Below are 23327 nucleotides of genomic sequence, written 5' to 3'. Positions count from 1 at the left end.
AACAAACTTTTGGTTGGCCCCTGCATGCACCATCGACCAAGCGAAGCCGTGGTTTCTCATCATGGCATGGATGTGAAGCTGGAGAGCCAACCAAAAGGGAGGCGACTCACGATTCGATCGTTTCCCGCATCGAATCGCGTCAACGATTTACTCTGATGCTGAGCTCCACTCGGGCAGTCAACAGTGTCAGAAATGCAGAGAACCATCAGCGCTGCCGTGTCATGGCCGCTGTATCTGGCCGCAAGCTGCTGCTACTCAGGCTCGGTTTCAGCGGTTCCTTGCTCTGTGTGGAGGGCCCCGATGGGCAGCAACAGGTCGCAGCGACTCAGACCAGTCGACCCAGGTCAGCGCCTAAGTCTGGCGCTCGTGCGATTTCATCCGCAAGCGCTGTCGTCTTGAACGTTGGGCGCCATCGCTGGATGGTTTGTTATATTTGAATCTCAAGACCGGGGTTGAGATGGAGCACGATTGGCTGTGCTGTGTCGAAACGTTGTTTCAGGCCTTGCACTACGAGCCGGGGCTCTAGGTGGACCTCAGGGCCAACGCTAAGTGGCCAAGGAAATGGTCTCCACTGAAATACAGAAGACCAGAGGCTTCATAATGGAATAAAAGAGAGTTGGAGTCATCAAACGTGCAGAGAATTGGTTCATTAAATTGTTCAGACAAATAGAAGTGGAAACGATAATGCAAGATGGGGTAATACTGTTAAAGGAATACGCTGGTTCTGTATCCTCTACGGTAAACGCCTACCTAGCCAAACAAGCTAGGAGGCAGTTCAGCATTCGAACAAATACTAAAAACTAACTCCAGCTCAACCAACTTCTGCAAAGCTTCTCTCATTTTTCAGCTCACTCAAGCAAGCTCCCAGAACAAGCCGGATCTCGTTTTCGTATGCTAGGGTCGCTTATTGCTAGGCCAAAGACCCAGCCAGGCGCTTGTGCTCTATCAAAGGTAGACTTAGCCGCGATGCTATTTTTGACCAACCAGGTGTAACCGCCAGGGTTAGAAATAGCATCTCGTAGGGCTGTTATTGTCTTGGTTTACGATTCTAGTGAACCTGACTGTGATAAACGAGTTTAGTTAATTTGTGAAAGCTCTAATTTACTCCAGTATTTCGTCATTTGTTGCTATAGCGTCAGATCGTTCTGAGATACTCCGTAGATGTGCCCATTAATAGAAATAGGTGCGGGTCACAATAAGCGTTCTGTATCCATGTCTAAGCCCAACTTATAGGCTCAACCTTTCAGTTTACCCTGTATTTACTGCCAGGTCCCACAAACGACATAAGGAACTGCCAAGGGAAGCCAGTTTTGTAAATGAAAGTATATGGAAATCAACTTATGTATTTGTCTAATGTCTGAATAGCTTCCGGTAAGTTCCTTTTCAAAAGTAAACAATGGAGCCTCTCAGATTGTACACCATAGTCACTTTCTGTGCATGTTGAGTAACGTGGCCCAGCAACCTGCAAATTGTGTTAGTGAGTATACTGATGTCGATTCTTCGTAACGATGCCAGAAGTGATGGATCATGAATATGCTATCCGCTATGTAACGCCTGAAGTCGAACCTGAAAACGCCGTACCCATGTCGTTTCATGTATATATGTCCTTAATCATCCTGCGTCAGGTCTATAAATCCAACATCGCTCGTCCGAAAAATCTTAGCCTTAACTCCTCTGCGCTCTAGAGCTGCTGTCTCCCTGGCCATCAGCTCGTCGCGCTCTTCGGCGTCGACCTCCACCTCTTCGTAGAAACCCATGGCGCTGGCCTTTGGGATGAGTAACTTCTTCTTCCGCGCAGGAGCAGGGCTTGGGGTTGCGTTTCGATCTGGTGGCAAGGACGATTGTTGTCGTTTGTTAGGGGATGCAGAGGAGCGGGAGATGAGGGAGGAGAGGGGAGCAAGATCGGTTGACGAGTCACTATCAAAGTCATCATCGAAGCTCGTTTGAGATTTTGGCTGGTGTTTTTTGGAAGCTGGGAGTGAAGATTTTGAAATAGATGTCTGGGAGGAACTCGTGTTCTTGGTCTTTTTTGTGAATATGTCCATAGACATCTGTTTCATCTTGGGAGGTTGAGATGTCTGAGAAGAAGCCGGTGGGTTTACACGTCTCGCGTTCAACGCCGAGTCTTTCAGCCTTTGCGGAGAACCGCTTGACATAGGAATTGCACACATCGGGTCAGGTAAGTCGCGAGAGGCAGGCACACGAGTCCTTGGCCGCGGCGAAGGCGAAGGGGGAGGCGAGTCTGCTGCACAGGGCGGGCTAGATGTGATAACAATCGCTTGCTGTTCATTTGCAGGCTTTCGTGTCCTAGGAGTCACCTGTGAGCTCGCAAGTGTCCAAGGGGTTGCTGTCTGCCTGACGGTGCTACCCGAGGTTGACGCAGATTGCTTACTTGGCTCCAGAGGTGACGGTATTCGCAAGCGGCGGGACGTTGTCGGTCGGATCGGCGAGGCGATTATTTCGTTCTCTTTAGGTACAGCTTTGGAAGTCACTGTAGAGACAGTATGAGGTTTGCTTGCTCGCACAAACTTGTTAAGCGCCCCAGCAGGCATCCCCGTCTTCAGGCCAGGCTTGGACCTTGTTCCTTTCGTTTTTGGTTCCTTGGCTTGCTGTTTCTTCTTATCTGCAGCCTTTTGCACCACCTGAGCGTCTGCAAACACCTCTGGTATCCTCGACTTTGCCAATATTTCCAATGCCCAAACACCTTGCCGCCCCGAAGGGTTAAAAGGAGCCGGCTGCCGTTTCGCCGTGGATTCCTCGATGTTCTCCGCATCGTCGATTTCGTCATCGCTGTTCAGTGCCAGTCCACCTCGAGCTTGCATTATCTTTTCATCTTCCTCTTTGGACAAGTCGATGGGCACAATTTCGCTTGGGATATGCTGTATGCGAACTTGCGCCACCAAGTCATTCTTGAGATCGGACCTAAACCCTGCGATCCCTTTGACGTAGTCTGCGTTGTCATGTCTTTCTAGAGCCTGCAACTTCTGGACAAGCACTGCATGAGAAAGCACCTTTATGAACTTGAGAGCGCCAACTCGGTAATCCCAGCCAAATACCTCTCTCGTAAACTCTCTTAGGTCTTCAAACTGGATCTCTCTTTTCAGATGAACTTTCTCTCGGATCTCGTCTATACTTTCCCCGGGGGACACAACAGGATGTGTGTAGTAACGGAGAACCTTGAAGTCTGGGAATGTTTCCGGTATCGCCAGGGCCTTGTTCTTCCTCTTGAAATGACCACTCTCGTTGGTACGAAGCTCATGTATTAAAGAATTCCTCCAAGCCGCTGTTCCTTCTTTGTCCACTGCCTTCAGGCGGCAGAGATCTCGACCAAAGCCAGCTTTGGCAGCCTCAACAGCCACTTTGATTCCACAGCCGGGGAGCCCGTTAGGGTCGTAGTCGCCGCCGCTCATCAAAGCCACAAGAACCATGCCTTCGCGATCCAAGCCCTGTTGATCAAGTCTCATTTTCTCGGTATCGAACAGAGAGACGTGCGTGGGTGTTGTGTCGCGTTTCGATGCTGGTGACCACTGACGCAGCATTTTGGTGCATCCAAACATCAGAGCGTCAACATCTTCTGTGAGAACCATGTCTACGACGCCATGTTTCTGCAGCAGAGCGCACTCCGCCTCGGCTTCTCCAGGCGCATCATGGGTGTTGCAGCCGAAGAGTCGAATTAATCGTTTCGCTTGTGCATTGGCGAAGGAGTCGCCTCGACCGGATTTCTTGTTTCGCTTGACCGCAGGCTTGTATGGACCGTCGAAGACAAAGATGGGCTCGACTGGACATGCCAGTAGACGAACGAGTCGGTAGAATAAAGTTCGAATTTCGGGATTCGTGCCGCCTAACCGTTGTTAGAGAAGCGCCTCAGTATCTCAGTGGCTGTGGTATACCTTGCGCCGCCTGATTTTGGAATTGCCAAATCGCAATATCAATCGCTATTCGTAAAGGCCGTCCCTGCTTCTCTAGTGACTCGGCGGCGAGTTTAAGTAAGGCCACTCGTTCGCCTTCGCCCACCTCCTGGTAGATCCTGAAGATGTTAGCCTGGTTTTCGGCATTATATAGCAGGAGATTCTTACCCTTTGATACCCATTTGAACATCAGAAAGATCTTGAAGCAATGAGCTTCAAATTCTCCTGATTCAATAGTCGATGATGTAGGTTGGAATTCACGGTCCAAGGTTGCCCTACGTCGCTCCGGTTACCAGAGACCACTGTTTTCTTAGCCAGTGAAAGCGGCAGATCGGCGCCAGAAACGCCGACTTCAAATAGCCATTCAACCAACCAGCGTTAAGTGAAGTTACATGGCTACGCCCTGACCAGGGGCATCTCATCGCCAACATCGAACAAAGAGAAGAAGCAGGAAACACAGAAGAATTCATCTCACTCGCGATGGCCTCTGGCGCTGGATCTACACTTGCTCATAGAAGCGTGGCTAGTATCCGTGGAGGTCCTCCTCAGGGGCCGAGTCCAACGACTCCACATACCCCGAATCGCTCGTCTGTTATTTCATCATACGGCTCACCATCGACTATTCGTGCTGACGACGAGTTCATCGTTGTTGAGCTAGGCTCACGCCATATCAGAGTAGGATTTGCGGGCGACACATCTCCAAGAGTGGTTCTTCAATGCAGCCCTGAAGATCAAAGGCGGGCTGGAGACTTCAGAGGATGGCAGCAGCCGAAACGGTCACCTGGCTTGCAATGGTCAAAGGAGCACGAGTTTTGGCGATATGATCTAAGAGATATAGAACTTGGCCTATACCAAGATAAGCTGGAGCGTGTGCTGCATGGTGCTTTCTCAAAGTTTGTCTATCTGAAATATCACAAGGGACAGTTGCTTACATGCATACAGATACTTGCTCATCGATTCCAGACCACGAAGACTTGGGCTGGTCTTAGACTCTGGAGTACCTTTACCACTGTTGACAGCCACCTTGGATACACTGTTCAGCAGATTTCAGTCACCGACTATCTCTCTCATGTCAACACCGTCCATGTCAGCCATCTCAGCAGGTGTGAGATCCGCCTTGGTGATTGATATGGGCTGGGCAGAAACTGTCATCACCAGTGTCTATGAATACCGGGAAGTTAAGACAACACGTACAGTCCGAGGTGGCAGAGCACTTTTAGACACACTTTACAAAACCGTCGAGCCATTAATACCAGGAGAACATGATGTCACCAAACAGAGAGCGCTAGGTTTTGAGGAATGCGAAGACATCATGTGTCGTTTAATGTGGTGCAAGCCATCAGAATTTCGATCATCTCAAAGACAGTCTACCCAGCTGGAAACAGTTGATGAACAAGAAGAGATCGAGGCCGAGTCGGCGCAAGCTGGCGTCCCAACAGGAGTCGCCCAAATACCCATTAACACAAGTCGTCGTCCAGTGACAGTGGAGCTTCCCTTTGAGAAACTCGCCGAGGTCTGCGACGATACCTTTTTCGACCCCTTGGCAGACCGAGCGACATTTGACGACGACGAATTACCGCTGCACCTGCTATTGTATAGACATCTTTTACAACTACCACTGGATGTACGAGCGATCTGCATGTCACGCATAATGTTCACAGGAGGATGTTCCAATATCTTGGGCATCAAGCAACGAATTATCGACGATCTCACAGCCATCGTCAACAAGAGGGGATGGGAGCCAGTGTTCGGAAAGGTTGTGGACAGGCATCGCAATAGTGCTAGGATCCATCAGCAATCCAGCACCACTTCTCCTACAGAAGGCTCGCCATCCTCATCACCAGGTGAAGCCGAGCAACGCAAATCTCCCAAGAACGCAGCCGATTCAAAGCCAGAGCACGACCCGATAGAAGCCAAGGTTGTACGACAGCGGGCTACGGTTCCACAATTCAAGGGCCAGATCCGAGTGATCCATACTCTTGGTCCGTGGATTGGAGGCAGCCTACTTTGTCAATTGAAGATTCCTGCCATGGCGATCATTGATCGCGAGTCGTGGCTTCTACAAGGCGCCAATGGAGCTTCTCGACCTAGCGAAGTGGACTTTAAGGCACAGCACAGACAGAGCGTACAAGCAGGAGGATATTCTCGGGGAGGCGGAGGACATCACGGAAACTGGACTCTAGGTGTATGGGGTTACCTGTAGGAGGTTCAACGTTGAGAGATAGATATCATGACATGAAATGAGGAACATGTTGGTGGTGTGGCAAATGAGGTAGGCTAGGTTAATAAGGTAGGCAACCAAATACCCTATTTACGATGAGATCAACACAATTGGTCCAATTACATGCAATGTTTGTCTATTTGCCAAGATTGAATGAATGAATACTTGAAAGTTGATGTCCCATTCCGTGATGGTCCTAAGTCTATTCGCTCGGGTAATTGCATTAAGCAAGCTCTCCACTGTTAAGCTTCGGCAGCCGATGTCAAGCTCCAAACTCGCTGATCAGGCAGTCTAGCTTAGTACCTCAGTCATGCTTCATATGAGCTGCTCACCAATTCAACATCCACCATGAACAGGACATTATCGCGCCTACGGTGTCGCGCTCTACACACGAGGCTCAATCCACTATTGGCTCGCAGTTTCGCAGATGTGAAGCGGCCTCCCTCAGCACCAAAACCCATCGTCGATATCAAGCACATCAGACAACACGCAGAACTTTATCAGCAGACTTGCGTGGAGCGCAACTATCGCAACCAGGCGCAAAACCCAGCTAAAATTCTAGAACTTCATGCGAGATGGCAGGATCTTCAGCGACAGGGCCGCGCTTTGCGGGAGAGGTCGAATTTGTTGAGGAGGCAGCTTGCGAACCCGGCGACGAGCAGCGATGATGAGGATCTCAAGGAAGTGCGCCAATTGACCCGTGAACAGATCCAGGAGGAGGCGCGACAGCTCAAACAGGATCTTTCAGCAATCGAAAAGGGAGAGTCGCAGGCTGTTACGCAAATGGAGGAGTTGGCGCTCGAGTTGCCCAATCTCACTCATCCTGATACTCCAAAGGGAAGCGATTTTGAGGTTATGAGCTACATCAACGACCCACCCACTTTTACGGAATCACCTGAGGATAAAATCTGGCGATCTCATGTTCACATCGGTTCCGAGCTTGGTATCTTTGATTTCGCTGGTGCCGCTACTGCTTCTGGTTGGGGTTGGTACTATCTTCTTGGTGAGGCTGCTCAACTGGAGCAAGCTTTGGTTCAATATGCCCTCGCTGTTGCAACCCGTCATGGCTGGACACAGGTGTCGCCCCCCAGCATGGTTTACAGTCACATTGGAGCTGCCTGTGGATTCCAGCCCCGTGACCTGAACGGCGAACAACAAGTCTACACCATCGCCCAGTCAGCCGAAGACGCTGAGCGCGGTGTCCCTGAGATGAGTCTCACTGGAACATCCGAGATTGCTCTTGCAGGAATGAAGGCCAATACTACGCTCGATTCCGAAGACCTACCTCTCAAGCGAGTTGCCGTCTCTCGCTGCTATCGCGCTGAAGCTGGAGCCCGTGGTGCCGACACCAAGGGTCTATACCGAGTACACGAGTTCACCAAGGTAGAAATGTTCGCATGGACAGCCCCTGATGAGGATATCGCTCAGGAACTATTTGACGAGATGCTCGACTTGCAGACCGAGATCCTGTCTTCACTTGGCCTTTACTGCCGTATTCTCTCTATGCCCTCCCACGATCTCGGCGCATCAGCCACCCGTAAGATCGACATGGAGGCTTTCTTCCCCAGCCGTCGCGACAACTGGGGTGAAGTCACATCAGCAAGTATGTGCACCGACTACCAAACCCGCCGCCTCGGCACCCGAACACGCATTGATGGCAAGCTCGCCTTCCCCTGGACTTCCAATGGTACTGCCCTGGCTGTTCCTCGTGTGATAGCGGCTATTCTGGAGAATGGATGGGATGAAGAGGCGAAGACTGTCACAATTCCTGAGTGCTTGCGGCCATGGATGGATGGCAAAGAAAAGATTGGTCTTGGGGGTCGTCGTTCGAGCGTGGATCGCGTGTAAGTTTGACATGAGGGATGAAGCATGGCTTTGATTGCGTGCGTGTACGAATGCAGAATATGACGGAGGCATAATTGCTATGAAATCTTGATATCTTATTTAATATGAAACGCAAGGCGTGATCTATCTGTTGAATATAAAACACTGTCCTTTATAGCCTCTACGCAGTCTATTCTGAGAAGTCTGGAGACAAATATGTTATCACCACACCAAGTTCTTTACTTTCCTCTCCCAACCAGGCATCATGAACTCTATACCTGGACTTCCCCTCCATCTATACCATCCGGACATCTTCTTCATCGCACCAACCCAACCTAGTTCTCCTCTTCTCCATGCTCTGCCTCTCGTCCCATCTCCCCTATGCTGCACAACATACACGCCTCCATCCGACGCTGTCGTCAACTTTGCTTCCCCACGCTCTGGATCACCACCGCTATGGTATTCTCTTCGGCGCGGTGTCCTATTCGCTTGGAACCGCTTGTTGTGATCCAAGTCCAGAATCTCTGTTGCAGCAACCTCCATCCATACATCCAATGTTCGCAGGTGATCTGCATAAATGATGAGGATCGCAAGGAGAGAAGAAAGCCCCGATGCAAGCCAGAACACCCAGAATGACTTGCCCCCAGGGCCATATGAACTCTCGATCGACAATATCCCCGATACAACAGTCAGGGGCAGCAACAGACCTCCTAGATATGCTATTCGATCTAAACTTCTGGAGTTGGAATCTTTGGGGTCCTTTTGAGCTTCTTGAGCATGTACTTGGAGGGCAACTGTAACAGAGAGATGTATGCGTCTATGCAGACGTTCTGCAAGATTCGACCAGTCTGCGGACGTAATGGTACTGAACTCTCCTCGTCGCTCCATGCTTCTGGTGATATCTGCATTGGTTTCAAGGGCTCGCGCGATAGTCCACTGGACATCCACAGAATCAGATCCAAGAGGTGGTAATGAGTCTAGCTTCTGGAGCCACATGTCATAGATAAGCTCTGCAACTAGATCCTCTACCGGGCGAATATCGACGAGGGCCTGCCAGAGGGAATCTTCCAGGCCAGATCGCTTTGGAGGACGTTTACCTGATGTTTTGCCGTCTGGGCGAGTAGTACTTGGTACTCTTGAGGGTCGATAAGGCCGTGAGGATATTCTAAACGGAAGACCATCGAGGAGAAGAATAGGGAGTTGATCCTTGACCATGAGAGATGCACGACATATTCTGATCCCTTCATCCTCATCAGACTCATCTTCGTCATCTTTCTCTTTCGTGTCGCCGTCCTCCTCATCCGGTTTCCGTTTTCTTATCTCAGTCTCAGGGAACTCCCAAACCCATCCTCTCCTTTTCCTATCCAACTCCATGCCTAATAGAACACCCATATCGCATTCACCTCTTACAATAGCCAACTTCCGCCAACCGGGCCTTTCCACCGCCACCATCTCTTCTTGAAACTCCTCAACATTGAGTAATTCTTTCTGTCGACAGTTTTGTGTACTCCATTCAAGAAGATACGGCCGGGAAATCTGTGGTCTTCCGGCGATGGGAGTGGCCCGATCTGATGAGCGCCGGGTCCGGTGCCGGGCTTCGTGAGCCGGGCGTGGTTGTGACATTGGGGTTCTTATTCTCTGTTCTACTGGGCGACTCAAACCGCTGGATTCGATATTCAAATGAGACTCGAGCTAGCCAAAACTGCTGTTAAGAAAGTGTTTCTGAGACCGTGCCAACTCGAATTTGGGGGAGTTACACTCTTTTGAGTCTCTGAGCACTATCTTCTACCCGGCCCCATGAACACAACTACCGTCATGCGAGAAGTTCTCAAGGCATTTATCTCCATAATTTCGCAGGCAAAAACTCTGTTCACTTCAGACTTTAGGGGTCCTCAAGGGTCCCAGTTAGACAGATGTTCCCCTGCGCCCCCATCAGCAAGTGTCTAAGTGTGGTCATGTGCCGAGTCCTTGAGCGCAGATGACCCCAACCTTGAAAGAACGTCAACACGCGACGTATTCACCTGTGAGCGAAATATTACATAAACACCTGTCAAGTCAAATAGACGAACCTTGTTAATCTATGGTTGACTCATGACATAATCCGGCTTGTAGTTGGTATAATGTGCGTTGCCTCGATTCATATCACTCAAGATACCGTAAAAAGATCATCCCTGTGGTTCTATAAGCTAGCCTTCGTTCGTGCATGGCTCGTCATCTTTGTTGAATGGTAACTTTACATAACATGACTTCTTTCCCGCTCTTGCCGAAACGCCAGCCCAGACGCCATTTTAACAGCGGCAAAACAAAGGATGCTGAGACTTCCTCTCTCGTTTCTCTACCCTCCGCTTCTGTTTTCTGTCTCCTTTCGTTGTCTGCTTCTTTTTGTCTCTTCTGCCTTTCGCGGTTTCTATCCGCCTCTCCTTCTTACAGGCAATAGTCCAAGGGAGTGTCGAGTGCAAAGTATGTGTCAAATGACGCTGAATAAAAGAATAGACGCCCCAGTGCAAGAATTTCAGATCATAACCCTATGCGTATACGTGCGGCAACATGTCCAATCCATGATCGAGGTCAACTATCAATAACAATATTTCGAACTCCTGAACCTCAAATGTTGCACCCAGAAACTCAAAACTCAAACTCAGCGGTGGTGATCGTCGTCGCCATCGTGATGCAGAGTGACACTGTTGAACTCGAGGAACGGGTCGGCAATTTCACCACCAGGAGTTGCCAGTCCACTGTCTAGTGGAACTCCCGTTAAGTTCATCGCCCTTGATCCGGACAAGTCGACACTCTCGCTTTCCTTTACGTTTCGGAAGTTGACTGTATCAACTCCTCGGCCCGCGTGAGGAACAATCGGTGGCTTTTGATGTCGGATGAGTGCCCATTGCGTCGTTCTGAAGAATGGATGCGCCTTGATATCTGATGCGCCAGCTCGGGCGCCGAGTCGTCGATTCTCATCCTTGATGAGTAGTTTCCTTATCAAAGACTTGCAGAGGCTGTGCCTTGGTTAGAACAGTAGGATAGTGAGTTTTCACCCAGGACTTACTTGGAGATTTGTGGTGCACCAGTATGGTCGGGGAATGGAATATCCTCTCTAAGGATATTTGCGAAAGTTGCATTTCGGTTCTTTCCCTTGAAGGGCGTTGTGCCGTAAAGCATTTCGTAAATAAGGATACCCAATGTCCACCAATCGACCGCGCTTGTGTGACCGCTGCCCTTAATCACTTCTGGCGCGATGTACTCTTCTGTGCCAACAAAAGAATTTGTGCGGAAGTTAGCGATACATGAACGAGTGTCGATAGTTGGGAGAGCGTCGGTACGGGCTCCGTTCTTGCCGACGATCATGGTCGGCTTGCCACCAGGGTCTGACTGCTTGGACAAGTCGAAGTCTGAAAGCATGATATGGCCCGATTGGTGCAGAAGAATGTCTATCACAAAGGGTCAGCGGGAGATTTGTAAGCACGACTATTCAACATACTCTCAGGCTTCAAGTCTCGGTAAATGAAACCCATAAGATGCAGGTATTCCAGTGCTGCTGTCACTTCGGCAGCGTAGAATCGAGCATCCTCTTCAGGGATACATTTTCCAGGTCGTGTTTGCAGAGCGCGGAAGAACTCGCCGCCACTGCAATACTCCATACACAGGTATAGGTAGTCTTCTGACTGGAAGGAGTGGTATAATGTGACAATGAACGGATGGTTACTTGTCGCAAGAATTTCCTGCTCTGCCAAAGCTCGCTTAATCTTGTTGCGCTTGATCATTTCCTTCTTGCTTAGTACTGTAACTAGTTAGTCGTTGCCGCGATGGTAAACGTGAGTGATGGACATACTCTTCATGGCATAAAGCCTGCTGCTCTTCTTCTCCCTCACAAGATACACCTTTCCGACATCTCCCTTTCCAATAAGCTTGATCTTGTCAAAGCTGGAGGGGCTAACTTCGACGTTTCGAACCTTGATAGAATTGGAGCTATAGGTGCGGCGGAAAGCCATGCCCAGATTAGGGGCAGGAAGAGCAGCAAGAACATCGTCAGAATTGGCGTGTTTGGCCTTATCCTCGGCCTCCAGAGCCTTGGCCGTTTCTATAAGACCCAATGCGCCTGAACTTGTGAGAAGAGGATCCTTGCCGAGCTCGGCAGTTGCGGGACGCTCATTGTTGGGATCGTTTTTGGAGAACAGGCCCTGGGCATTGGGTGCACTGGCGACTCTTCTAAGTCTCCGGGCGAGTTCCTCTTTGGTTTCGCTGGTAGTTTGATCGTTCGCAGGGGCACCATCAGGGCCTTGGACCTTGAGACTCGGTGTATCGGGAGGGCTTGGGGGAACGGAGTCGGAATTGTGGTGACGCAATCCTGGTTGGCCTTGATGGGCGAAATAAGGGTTCGCATGTGCCGTAGGACTCATGGCTTCTTCCAGCTGGTTACCCTCGCTAGCGACGGTGTGCGCGCGCAGACGGCCGACGGTATTACTGAAGAACTTGGTATGACGGGATTTCGAGGGATCGGGAGTGGTAGCGGCCGAACCCTTTTCCTTCTCCTTCTCCTTCTCCTTCTCCTTCTCCTTATCGCTAGAAGCACTGCCGGTGCTACCTCCAGTGTTCATGCGGAAGAAATTGCGCAGGCGATGGCTCACCTGGCCGGGGCCATTGGAGGTCTTTTGAGACGGCATAGCGACGGTAACGTTATCGGAAACGTTTAGATGGGTGGAGACGGAAACAGCTTTGGCGGGAGTTCGACTAGAGATTTGCTTCCATATTCGACGAGATAAATAAATGGGAGGCGAGAGAACGTTTGCGGGTTGATGTTGATGAAGACGGGTAAAAGATCCACGAGGGGGTTGTTGTTGCGCGTTGTTGAAGTCGCGGCCTTGTATCGGTCCGTAGCGAGATAGGTATAAGTGTCGGGACCGATGAGTAGACGAAGCTAAGGTATCCGTACCCTGTTGAGAGAAAGAAGTCACAGGGGAGCTTGGTGTAGAAGAAGAAAAGGGAGGAAGAAGACACAAGAGCCTCAAGAGGGAATGACGCTGCTGGCCCGGGTCAGGCAGGCTATGGATGGGTCTTGCTTAGGATTGGATTGGCCTTGATCTGGGAATTGGATTGGAAATGGGCCCTGACCATGGATGGATGGGAATGGATGGATTCGATGGGAATGGGGGCGGCGTCGGAGACTTCTGCCTGAGGCATGATTAATAATTACAATGCACCTCAGTCCAATGCAATGCAGGTCGGCATCGGCCCCTCTATCACCATTGCCCGCCCGCTAACTCAGCTCTAAAAGTCTAGCGATCCCAGGCGTAGCCTCACCCATGGTCACCATCCAATGGAAGGATGGATGTGACTTGTTGTCTCTTCTCTGTTAATAGAGTTACGTATAAACTTAACCTGGAGAGGGAAATACTGTATGCGGGCTATCACTTTGCATGTTACTGCATTCACTATGATCATAATACTGTATAATAGCATCCCACGCAGACTCAAAGTGAATTCCCTCGTCTCCCTTGTAGGCGGGGATCTGGAACGCCTCGCCTCTTCTAAACTCGCCCGCCTCGCACCTCTCGGTGGCTTGGATGGCCTAGCCTGGGTGCTCCCTAGGGTCTGGGTAACGTTAGTTTAAGGTGAGCTTAGGTTGGCTTGGCTTCTGATTATCTGACAAAGCCAACTGCGCCCTCCTCGGTCGCTCGGTATCGTTCCACTGCCCGCAAACTCCGGTGAGATAATGCCGTGAGATATAAACCGTAATTGCGAATTTAGCCAAAGTACTCATCCTCCCGAAGTCCCCGGTGAAAGGAGTGACGTTCTTTGCTAGTGGATTGTTGGTAGGTCCGTCTTTCGGGCATCCTAGGGCGAACGAACCACTAGAACGGTACCTTCACGTTTCGAGGTCTGTCTATGCGCTAGAATCATGAGGCGTCGATAGCGTCTTGCTAGATCGGAAAAGAGTCCCTGTGGGTTCTCGATATTGGTTCCCGTGGCCTGGGGTTGCTTACTTGGACTCTGCACATTGTACCTTGCCTTTCTAGAAAGTAATTGAGCCGCAAGCTGATGACATGAATGAGGCGACCAACATTGTAGTACTTCCTATCCGGGTAACTGACGTCTGTGCAATGGCAACGTGGGGAGATGTCAGAACAGGGTCATTTTGTTTATGGAACGACGTTTGACAACATCCGAGTTACGGACTCGAAAAGACCCTAACTTTGGTCCGGAAGTGGCTTCGGGACCTAATACTGAGCCCGGCCCTTATGAAGACCCAACTCTAACCCCGACAGTGTATCAATTACATTGATCTGCAAAGCCTTTAAATGTCACTGTAGCTTCCAAAATCAGAAATGTTCGTGCCTGAGTGGACTACCCTGGAAACAGTGGCATGATAAAGCTTGAACCATCGTCAAGGGTTATCAACGCTAGCCAGCCATGCTTTACCGGAGATGTGAAAAGACAGAATTATCTTGGATGTTAATGCACTTCATCAAGGGACATGAGATCTAATGCTTAGGATTGGGTTACAAAGCTAAATGATTGAATTTAACTTAGTCGGCCTGCTTACTGTAAAAACCACCCCCCCAAACCCATAACGTCATATCCAGTGGGACTTGCAATATTCAGAAAACTTATACAAGAGAGGCTGCGTTGGCATACGAGAAGCCTTCTTGCATGGAAGTGGATTCAAACTTATTGCGCTAATTCATAAGATCTCGCAGTATTTACGCGTAGGTTTATGAGCTGTAATTGACCTTCAAAAAGATCACCAGTGAAAGTTTCTAAGTACGCGTATATAAAAGCCTCCAGTGGCGATCTGTTGTAGAAGGGCGATACTGGTAATGCTCGCTAATGAAATTGAGTGAACTTGACATGTTAAGCATTACGAGGAGCTTATTTACGTATTATCTGTGTTGTGTTGTGATCAACGAGTAGCGTTCTAGGTGCTGAGTGTTATTTGTGTAAGTGAGCCAACCCGGCTGGGCCTTTTGCTCTCATGCTTTAGTTCACACCAGCCATCTTGTACCTTATTCCGGCCAAATTGACATTTCAAAGGCTTTCTGATATTGTAATTGGAGAGTAACCAAACGATCCTTACCGTATTGCCAGATGAACCTGCCATTGTGTGACCGAAGTGTCTCCGCTGGCATAGACCAAGGATGATTTTTCACAGAATGAACGAGGAATAGCCAATAGGTCAGTATTCGCTCCGGACCTATAAGCACACACACAGAGAGAGAGCCAAGTCTTTGATGTCATAACTAAGATCTGATTTACAAGCAAGCGCAAGAGACACATCGAAGTGTTTACGAGCTCTGATTGTCAAGACAAGGCAACCTTGTGTTGAACTCGATGAGGTTGACACCTGGCAAGCTGTTGGACGAATGCGACGTAATGACTTCGGTCTGTCTGCTTTACGGTGATACTACAGATGTGTTGCCTGTTATGTCTTGTCCAGAGCGTCCTCATAACCTGGAGTATGGCATCGCCCTCTCACATACGACCATACCTATCAGAGAACTCGGGATCCCGTCCGCTCTCCCATAGATAAGCTGATAAGGGGCGGATTAGTAGTTGGGTCGGTGACGACCAGCGAATCCCCGCTGTTGTATGTTTTATTGTGATAATTCTTTTTGGTGTTTTGGTCAAGTGAAGCTCATAGTGGCCAAACAGGAGTGATTACCGGTACCCACCTTACCTTAGTAGGCTGGCGGCTAGGTATGTACCCACCTCCCAGCCAACTTTCGCCAAGCCGGGCTGTCAGTTGAGCAAAGCACAGACTATCTACGCAACTTCATACCTTCAAGATCAACAATGTTTCTACAGACAGACCTTACTCCGGACACAACAACACTTTACTTAGTTTTGCTTGCTAAAGCTGATCTCAATGGATGAATATTCTCACCTGACATACCCCTCTTTGCATCTAAATGACCATACTCTAGATGAGAATATTCCCGCTTTGACATCCGAATCCTCACGTCGTAGCTTTCCATTACCCATCTCAAGCCTCGATGCTCTCGATCGCCTCCCACCAGAATTACTCGAGCAAATCCTTCTCTATCTTGACATACGCGCTCTCATCAACTTTCAATATGTTAATAGGTGCTCCGCTGACCTCGTCAATCACCTTCCCACATACAAAGCCATTGTTACTCATGCAAGAAACGCGTTACGTGGAATCCTATGTATCCAGACTGGCAAGTGGATCACTTGCTCAATGTTACTCGAAAAACTACGCACATCAAGTTGCGACAAATGTGGCGACTTTGGCGGCTATCTTTATCTTCTGACTTGCAAACGCGTTTGTTTCCTCTGCCTGTCGCAAGAAAAGGAATACCTGCCGCTGGGGTTGAGCCATGCATATCGGAAGTTTGGCCTAGAGAGAGCTGAGGTTCAAAAGCTACCTTGTCTGAGGGTCATACCTGGAACATATTCGCCAAATGAGAAGAAAGCTAACGAGACTGTCTTGGTTGACTATGAAGCCGCACTTAACTGTGCCCTTGCCCATCATGGATCATTAGATGCGATGCATACATATGTCACTAATCAGCATGCAAAAAGACAGGAGGATTATGAGAAAAGGTTGATGCAAGTACAGCAAGTGGAAGGCTCGCGCCACATCCGAAAACCCCCGACAGGAGACCCTCACGATGGACGTTGGGGAAATCCGTTTCGATTTGTGGCCATTGTTTCTGTTCCGTGGCTAGACAGATCATCTCTTGATACGATAGAATGGGGGTTTCGTTGTTTGGGCTGCGCAAGGTCCAGCCGCCTTCCCTTTCATAAGAGGCGGAAATTCGTTAGATCATCTTTTCATGATCATATTCGAGAGTGCGGCAACATTGAAAATGGAATGCATTTAAACCTTAAAGCTATGAGGAAAAAGGGATACAAAGTAATTTGTATAAATTGTATAATGGCCGTATTCCTCTCTCGAAGCTGTCCAAAGGACGGCCGAAATGTGCAATGTTTTTCCCGATGGGCCTTGTTCGAAAGAGGAGCCAACAAGATTGTCAACTTGGCAGGCACTTAAATGCCGGTACTGCCACTCTTTGGCTTAGTTGAGTACGGGACAAGTCGATGAAACTCGAAGCTAAAAACGGGTACCACCATCAATGTGGTAGATCAAGTGTGAGAGGCCGTAAGCAATACAACAAACTATTGAACTCAGTATTGTATCTATTTGCTGGCATGTGAGCTTTAAAAAGCCAATGGGATTGCTGTTGTAGCTCATTGAAGCATATACCCTTGTCTTTGGGGGTACCTCAAGTCCTCAGCATATCATAAGTCTCTTCTGAGTGACACATGAGATCATTAAATACACATCGAGTTCGGTGAGTCTTTCTCTTACGTGGCTGACCAAATTTCAAGAAACACAGCTCGGATAAACTTTCTCAGATGTGCTGTTGTAAATATTGGAGGTTGGCATTAAAGTTTGGACTTGCGATGTTGTTAGGCACCGTACTTGTCAAGGAGCAAGCATCAGCCAATGAACAATGATTCTGTTCCTCAGAACTCAACTTGGCGAAAGTCTCTCTTTCTCAATCATAGGGCTGCATCGCTTTGCCAGTCGACATTTTGATGAGGTGAGGTCGTTCAGCTTAAAAAAAGAAAACCGGGTTGGGTGACGAGTGCGAGATACATAAGGTTACGTGATACTAATATACGAAATCAAAGTACCTGGATTGGTCAATGCAGCCCAAATCGAGGCCATACAGGCCTCCAAAACCTTGTTCTCCGATTGGCGCTCTGGTAAAGACTGGCACTAAAGCGGAAAAGGGCACAGCCTTCAGTCCTGTCTGCTTAGGTTTATCTGACGGTCTGGCCACTCGTGTCGCAACTAGTTACTTTCTTTTCCTCTTCACCTCTTGCTCGAATATAAACGTCCGACGATTTCATCTCTTAGCCTCGTTAGAGTTTCCGTTTCAACCCTCGTTTCAACCCGAATATCGATCGACAACATGGCTCGTGGCAACCAGCGTGATCTGGCTCGCGCCAAAAGGGAGAAGGAGAAGAGCAAAATGGTTCGGCTTATCCTCAATTCTGTTCCATGAATTAGTGCCACAAGACAAAGTACTAACATGACCTCTTCTCTTTTACAGAAGTCGGGCACAAACAAGTCTGGTACCCAGATGCAGCAGGAGAATGAGACCGCCGCTGAAATTATGCGACGAAAACAGGCAGCTTGTATGTTCAACCAACCACTTTCAGCCCTATCATCGATCGACTTCCGAATACAACAGCGAACCAACACAACGTCGCTTTTGGAACAAAAATTGCTGACAACCCCCTGTAGCCGATGCGCGCAAGGCTGCCGCAGGCCTTGCAGGCAAGAAATAGACGCCGGTTATGCGCGCTGTACGAACATTGTCAGCCTTGGCTCAAGATTTCACCGATTTTCCGCGAGCTCCATGACGAAATAGGGTATAGGAACACGGGCCTGACGAAATGCGGGATGTTCGGAGGCATACCTCAACGGCGACGAAACGAAAAGACTTTTGGGTAGCACTGGCGAAGCGGTGTAATATGATACGGGTTGTGTTTGAATGGATTATGCTAGCCTCTCTTTCAATAAATCTATGTACTGATGGTTGTTCGTGATGGCTAAACAAGCAGCTCTAGTCCTCTCTTTGGTGTTTTACTCCCTCTCAAAGCCTTATACGTTGCGAATTCCTGACTTCGGTTGACTCTCCTCGGGGGCAAGAACACATCAGCAAAAGGTATCCTAGGCTTATGCTACCTTGATTTACCCACGTCTTTTTGTCACTTAGGATCAAGGTCTGATATCTCTGCTTCTGCCTCTGCTTTTCCTTCTGCCTTTGCCTCCGCTTCTGCATCAAGACGTCTCGCGACCTCGATTGACTCTAGGCACTCCTCCAGCACCTGGCGTGTCGTATTTGTGTAGAAATGATCTGGACCAAACAGCTTTGTCCGCAGCGCAAGACATTCCTCCAATATATTCCTCGCATCGCCAAGCATGTCAACGTCGGGATACAAATGCCTATCGTCTATGAAGAGCTGACCATACGCCAACCATGTGGTCCCAAGGTCAGTCATGAGGGCCAGAGTTTTGGGGTTTTCTAGACCAAGAACTCTTTTGCTAGTCTCGTAGGCTTGGACCTGCAAGTCCTCAGCCTCCGAGAGACCACAGCCTTTGCTAAATAATGTTCTCGCCAGACTTGCCTTACTGTCGAGTGTTAGAGGATGCTCCTCACCAAGATGCTTTATCTTTACTTCTAAACACCTTCTCTGCATCCTTTCCTTTTCCTCCTTGTCCTCATCCAGGTTGATTGCAAGATTATCCATCGTGTGGATAGTATCGAGATGTTCTTCTCCGAGTGTTCGTAATCTGACCTCGAGAACTTGTCTCTCTAATGCATTTGCTTCCTCATTTTTGTCTTGTTCGGAGAGGATGACAGCAAGGTTACCCATGGCATCAACAGTTTTGTAATGTTCATCGCCTTCGAGTCGCTTCCAGGTCTCCACGACACCTCGCAGCAAGCGTTCCGATTCTTCATATTGGTCCAGATCTGCCAACGAAACTGCGTGGTCTGAGACTAAAACGAGAGTCTCCAGATGATCGTCACCTAATAGCTCTTTTCGAATGCCAACTCCTTCGCGTTGCATAATTTCTGCTTCACGGTACCGGCCCTGGTAATAGAGGAATGACGCAACTCGGTGAAGTAATGAGGCCCTCACAAGTCTATCTTCCTCTACTTCAAGTATCTGGACCTCCAGGACAGAGTTTGCGTGCGAAAGATACCCAGTGCATGTTGTCAACTTCTCGAACCATTCAGTATCTTCGAACTGTGCATAGGGGTAAAAGTCCGACACAGAGAGGAAAGCGTGCCTGGTGAACTCGGCTATGCTTCCTTTTCGTACCAACCAATTCCGCGTGACTAACTGAATCAGACGATGCATGGTATGGTCACCGGCTTTCTCTGCCCGGATGAAGCAGAACGCCTTTAGTATCCCAAGTGCCTTCACAAGTTGTAGTTTGGTATTCGAGTCTGCGGGTAGATTTTCTTTGGCGTAAAACTCGAGGAATTCGAGAGGTATTCTTTGGCGATCGAATAAGCACATCAGCGAGAGGAGCTCACTAGCAAAAATATACTGTCGTTCTATTTGTTGGAAGGAAAGCATCCAGGTCTGGGCAACCGCGCGAGGCGTGTCCGAGTCCCTTCCGACAGTTTCGAATTCTTCGTTCAGGAGATCAATGAGATCGTCCGCACTTCCATCTAAGAGCTCGAGGTATTCGTTGACCGTGATGGAGTTCTCCTGAATAAAGGCAGCTGCTTGCACCAGAGCTAGAGGAAGAAACTCCAGACGAGATGAGAGCTGGAGCAAGTCCTTTTCAGACTCATCCTCCTGGTGTAAGCCTTGACGGAGAAGCTGAGATGCCTCAATTTCGTCCATCTTGCCGACTTCGATGGGAAACTTGCCCTTTGTAAGTCGTGAGCCTACCTGCATGTTCCTTGTTGTGATAAGCACATTGCCATGAGGGCATTCTGGTACGAACTGAGCCAAGTTATTCTCGGCATTGGGCTTCAGCTTTGACGGTTCGTTAGGAGGGAAGAAAAGTTGCAGGTCATCAGCGTTATCAATGACCATCAGCCACTGTCCACTCTCCTTGCTCTCCAACCAGTCTCTGACGGCTGGCAAAACATCGAAAGTAGGGTCTTCATGTCCCGTGATCTTGCACTCGTTGGCGATATGTGCATAACCTTCTGAAAACTTTTCGATGCTGCTAGCATGGACCCAAAACACTGATGTATCCTGAGAAACTTCCTGAGTCCAGTATGCATATGATAATGCGATTTGTGTCTTTCTGTTTGGAGTAAGTGGGTGGTACTTTGCTAATGAATTGGATGTTACTGAACATACCCAACTCCACCAAGGCCATAGAGTGCAGCCCTTCGATGACCCCTACCAGGTGACTGAGATTCCAGATCTCCCAGTTGAGTTTTCAGCAAGTCAAGTATCTCAGATCTTCCGACAAAATCTGGGTTGAAAGTGTATGGAACGAGGCCTGAGAAGGAGAAAGTTAGTCTTGATTTGGGTACTGATAGTGGCCTCGGCTTAAAGGCCAAGAATTCCTGGGGCCAGCGCTGGGAAAGGAAAGAAAACTCTGGATCTCGATCCTGGATGACGAAAAGACTTAGGCTAACTTAGGATACCTATGTCCAGTTTATTTTGGCACCCTATATCAAGGCCTGATGTTTTCTTGCTCCCCGAGGCAATTTTGTTGAGTACTCACAATGTGCAACATGAGAACGCTCACGAGGTTTAGACTGTGGTTGCTGGATCCTCTTCATCCAACGCTTAAGCTCCCCACATATGGCCACAAATCCAGGCTCCTCGGAATTGGAAAATTTTGTCATCTCTGCATGGTTCTTGTGTATCCCGATCGAGATGTAGCCAGGTAGGATGGCTGAATGTTTGGGTACGATCACTCCGAAGTTCTTGGTCGGAAGCTCTTCATAGAAACATGTAATTTCTATCATGGTGGCTTCGTCTTTGCTTCGTGTCATTAGAAGGGCCTGAAAGCTATCCTGAATCCGGGCTAGGACTTCCGAGTCTCTTGTGAGGACTTGCACAATATCGCTGTTGGTTTCTTTGATCAATCCAACGGAGCGCGAGACCAGTTCTCCGATCTTGGCGAGGCTTGATCCATGGTGTGGTGTGCCGAGAAAGATGACGCCGCGAGTGAAGTTGACTATATCTTGAAGGTGCTGTTCAGACCGTTGTTTCGCTGTGATAAGTGCCTATTTTCACAATTAGCCTCCAGTCAGGATCATTGAAGTGACCAGGGGAGGATGAAAATTCAGGACCTCGATCCTAAATGATGAGAAGACCTAGGCTAACCTAGCATAAGCTTAGGATGCCTTTACTGAGTTTGGTATGCCTTTTCTCAGCTTAGGAAACCTTTTGCCAAGTTTATCTTGACACCATATATCAAGGTCCGATGTGTTCTTGCTCCCCGAGTGACTGACTTACATCCTGACAAACAAGTCCTCCTAGACTATGGCAGACAAATATAATAGGTCGTCCATTCTAGCGTCGTTAGAAGAAATAGTGAAACTAGGGGTGGTGATCCAATTTACTGTGTTATCGCTCTGTCGAAGTGATGCGAGAGCAGTCACGAGATTATATGCATGATTGGAGATTCGATTCTGTGACGGAACATCGTCCTTGCCGGTGACAGTTGAATCATAAGAGTAAGTGAGAATACGTGCAGTCTTAACTTCCAAAGGAAGAAGTGTCTTCGGCCAAGGACTCCCCGAAGTCTTGTTCGTCCACGTTTTTTGACAGTCTCCTTTCAATCCATGGATGAAGACGATGCTGGTCATTTGGTCAGACAACGACTAAGCGAAAACATATGCGGACTCACTCGACATTATCACTTTCTGAGCTATGGAACGTCTGTATTCCAGAGTAAAAGAAAGTTGTTCGAGTCTGAGCTATCGGCGCTGGTGGTGGCTCAGGAACTGGCTTCTCCTTCACACCTGGGGTTTTATCTGGTTTAGATTTAGAACGAAAGACGCGCCGGACAGAAGAAAACATTTTTAACAAAAGAAATACTTATACATGTGTTATGAAGAACATGAAGAACGATTTTCACAATCATGGGTTTGATCTTGTTTCATAAGTCTTGAGTATCACATCACATCACATGCCTCTAAGCGCCGGAACCCGTGATCTGCAACCGGGGTAGGTTTCATTCAATTCCATGTTGGTTGGCGGTATCAAATGAGAATTGCAGTTGATACAGGGAAAATACAGGGTTTGAGCAGCAACGGCTCAGCCGGCATAATGTTTAACCTGACCTGTCACAATCACTAGAAGTGACATGCAATAAGTAGGATCTCTCCCCAATGTGCGCAACCGAGATGCGAGCAAATCCTGATCTGACCCGCTTCGCTTCTACTTTTCAAGCAGAAGTATATTGCCTTTTTAATAAAAACTGCCGATTCATAGATGTTAGATGCATAGGCTTACCGTAGTCGATGTCCAGGTCCAGGGTATTTTATGTAGCTGCGGATAGCAAAGAAGATTTACTTACTATCGACGCACTTAATCAGGTATTTTTTGACAAGATAGAAATAGTGGTTATGTGTAGGTGTATGCATTTATTTACTGGATAGAGTGGTGACAGAGTGTTAATCTATGGAGGTTCTACAGGATTCTGCAGTGAACAGCTAGATATCAAACAAAATGCCCATGTGTAAGAGGGTTATACGAAAACGCAAGGAACAACATCAGTTACACTAAACAACGTGAAATTTCGGAAGGCGACATGTAATCATTTAGTCACGTGTGCTTATACTTCAATACTGTATTTTCTGTACGTATGGTGTGGTACACCTCCAAGACAACTGAGTTTCTTACCTTATATT

The 23327-nt window shown here is 48.5% G+C and overlaps 7 protein-coding genes across 7 annotated transcripts; 3 read left to right on the top strand and 4 right to left on the bottom strand.

Annotated features, from left to right (window-relative positions):
• Nucleotides 1–1607: 1607 nt before the first annotated feature.
• On the bottom strand, nt 1608–4090 carry J7337_011855 (uncharacterized protein; the record flags this gene model as incomplete). The annotated part of the gene is made up of 3 exons (XM_044829389.1): nt 1608–3841; nt 3891–4027; nt 4077–4090. The coding sequence occupies 3 exons, from the start codon at nt 4088–4090 to the stop codon at nt 1608–1610; spliced, it is 2385 nt and encodes a 794-aa protein (XP_044676064.1).
• Nucleotides 4091–4388: 298 nt separating this feature from the next.
• On the top strand, nt 4389–6111 carry J7337_011854 (uncharacterized protein; the record flags this gene model as incomplete). Its single annotated transcript, XM_044829388.1, has 2 exons — nt 4389–4801; nt 4851–6111. The coding sequence occupies 2 exons, from the start codon at nt 4389–4391 to the stop codon at nt 6109–6111; spliced, it is 1674 nt and encodes a 557-aa protein (XP_044676063.1).
• Nucleotides 6112–6477: 366 nt separating this feature from the next.
• J7337_011853 (uncharacterized protein) lies at nt 6478–7977 on the top strand (the record flags this gene model as incomplete). Its single annotated transcript, XM_044829387.1, has 1 exon — nt 6478–7977. The coding sequence occupies one exon, from the start codon at nt 6478–6480 to the stop codon at nt 7975–7977; it is 1500 nt and encodes a 499-aa protein (XP_044676062.1).
• A 311-nt stretch (nt 7978–8288) lies between these two features.
• Nucleotides 8289–9345, bottom strand: J7337_011852 (uncharacterized protein; the record flags this gene model as incomplete). The annotated part of the gene is given in 2 exon segments (XM_044829386.1): nt 8289–8337; nt 8351–9345. 2 exon segments carry the CDS (start codon nt 9343–9345, stop codon nt 8289–8291), a joined length of 1044 nt encoding a protein of 347 aa, XP_044676061.1.
• A 1246-nt stretch (nt 9346–10591) lies between these two features.
• NRC2 (serine/threonine protein kinase, AGC) lies at nt 10592–12614 on the bottom strand (the record flags this gene model as incomplete). The annotated part of the gene is made up of 4 exons (XM_044829385.1): nt 10592–10949; nt 11000–11381; nt 11432–11731; nt 11783–12614. The coding sequence occupies 4 exons, from the start codon at nt 12612–12614 to the stop codon at nt 10592–10594; spliced, it is 1872 nt and encodes a 623-aa protein (XP_044676060.1).
• Nucleotides 12615–17891: 5277 nt separating this feature from the next.
• Nucleotides 17892–18270, top strand: J7337_011850 (uncharacterized protein; the record flags this gene model as incomplete). Its single annotated transcript, XM_044829384.1, has 3 exons — nt 17892–17954; nt 18033–18117; nt 18227–18270. The coding sequence occupies 3 exons, from the start codon at nt 17892–17894 to the stop codon at nt 18268–18270; spliced, it is 192 nt and encodes a 63-aa protein (XP_044676059.1).
• A 423-nt stretch (nt 18271–18693) lies between these two features.
• Nucleotides 18694–21311, bottom strand: J7337_011849 (uncharacterized protein; the record flags this gene model as incomplete). Its single annotated transcript, XM_044829383.1, has 3 exons — nt 18694–20758; nt 20815–20959; nt 21188–21311. The coding sequence occupies 3 exons, from the start codon at nt 21309–21311 to the stop codon at nt 18694–18696; spliced, it is 2334 nt and encodes a 777-aa protein (XP_044676058.1).
• Between the last annotated feature and the right edge of the window lie 2016 nt (nt 21312–23327).

This window comes from Fusarium musae, chromosome 9 (genome assembly GCF_019915245.1).
Source record: "Fusarium musae strain F31 chromosome 9, whole genome shotgun sequence".
NCBI classification, from domain to species: Eukaryota; Fungi; Ascomycota; class Sordariomycetes; order Hypocreales; family Nectriaceae; genus Fusarium; species Fusarium musae.
This window is presented reverse-complemented; position numbering and strand designations above follow the sequence as displayed.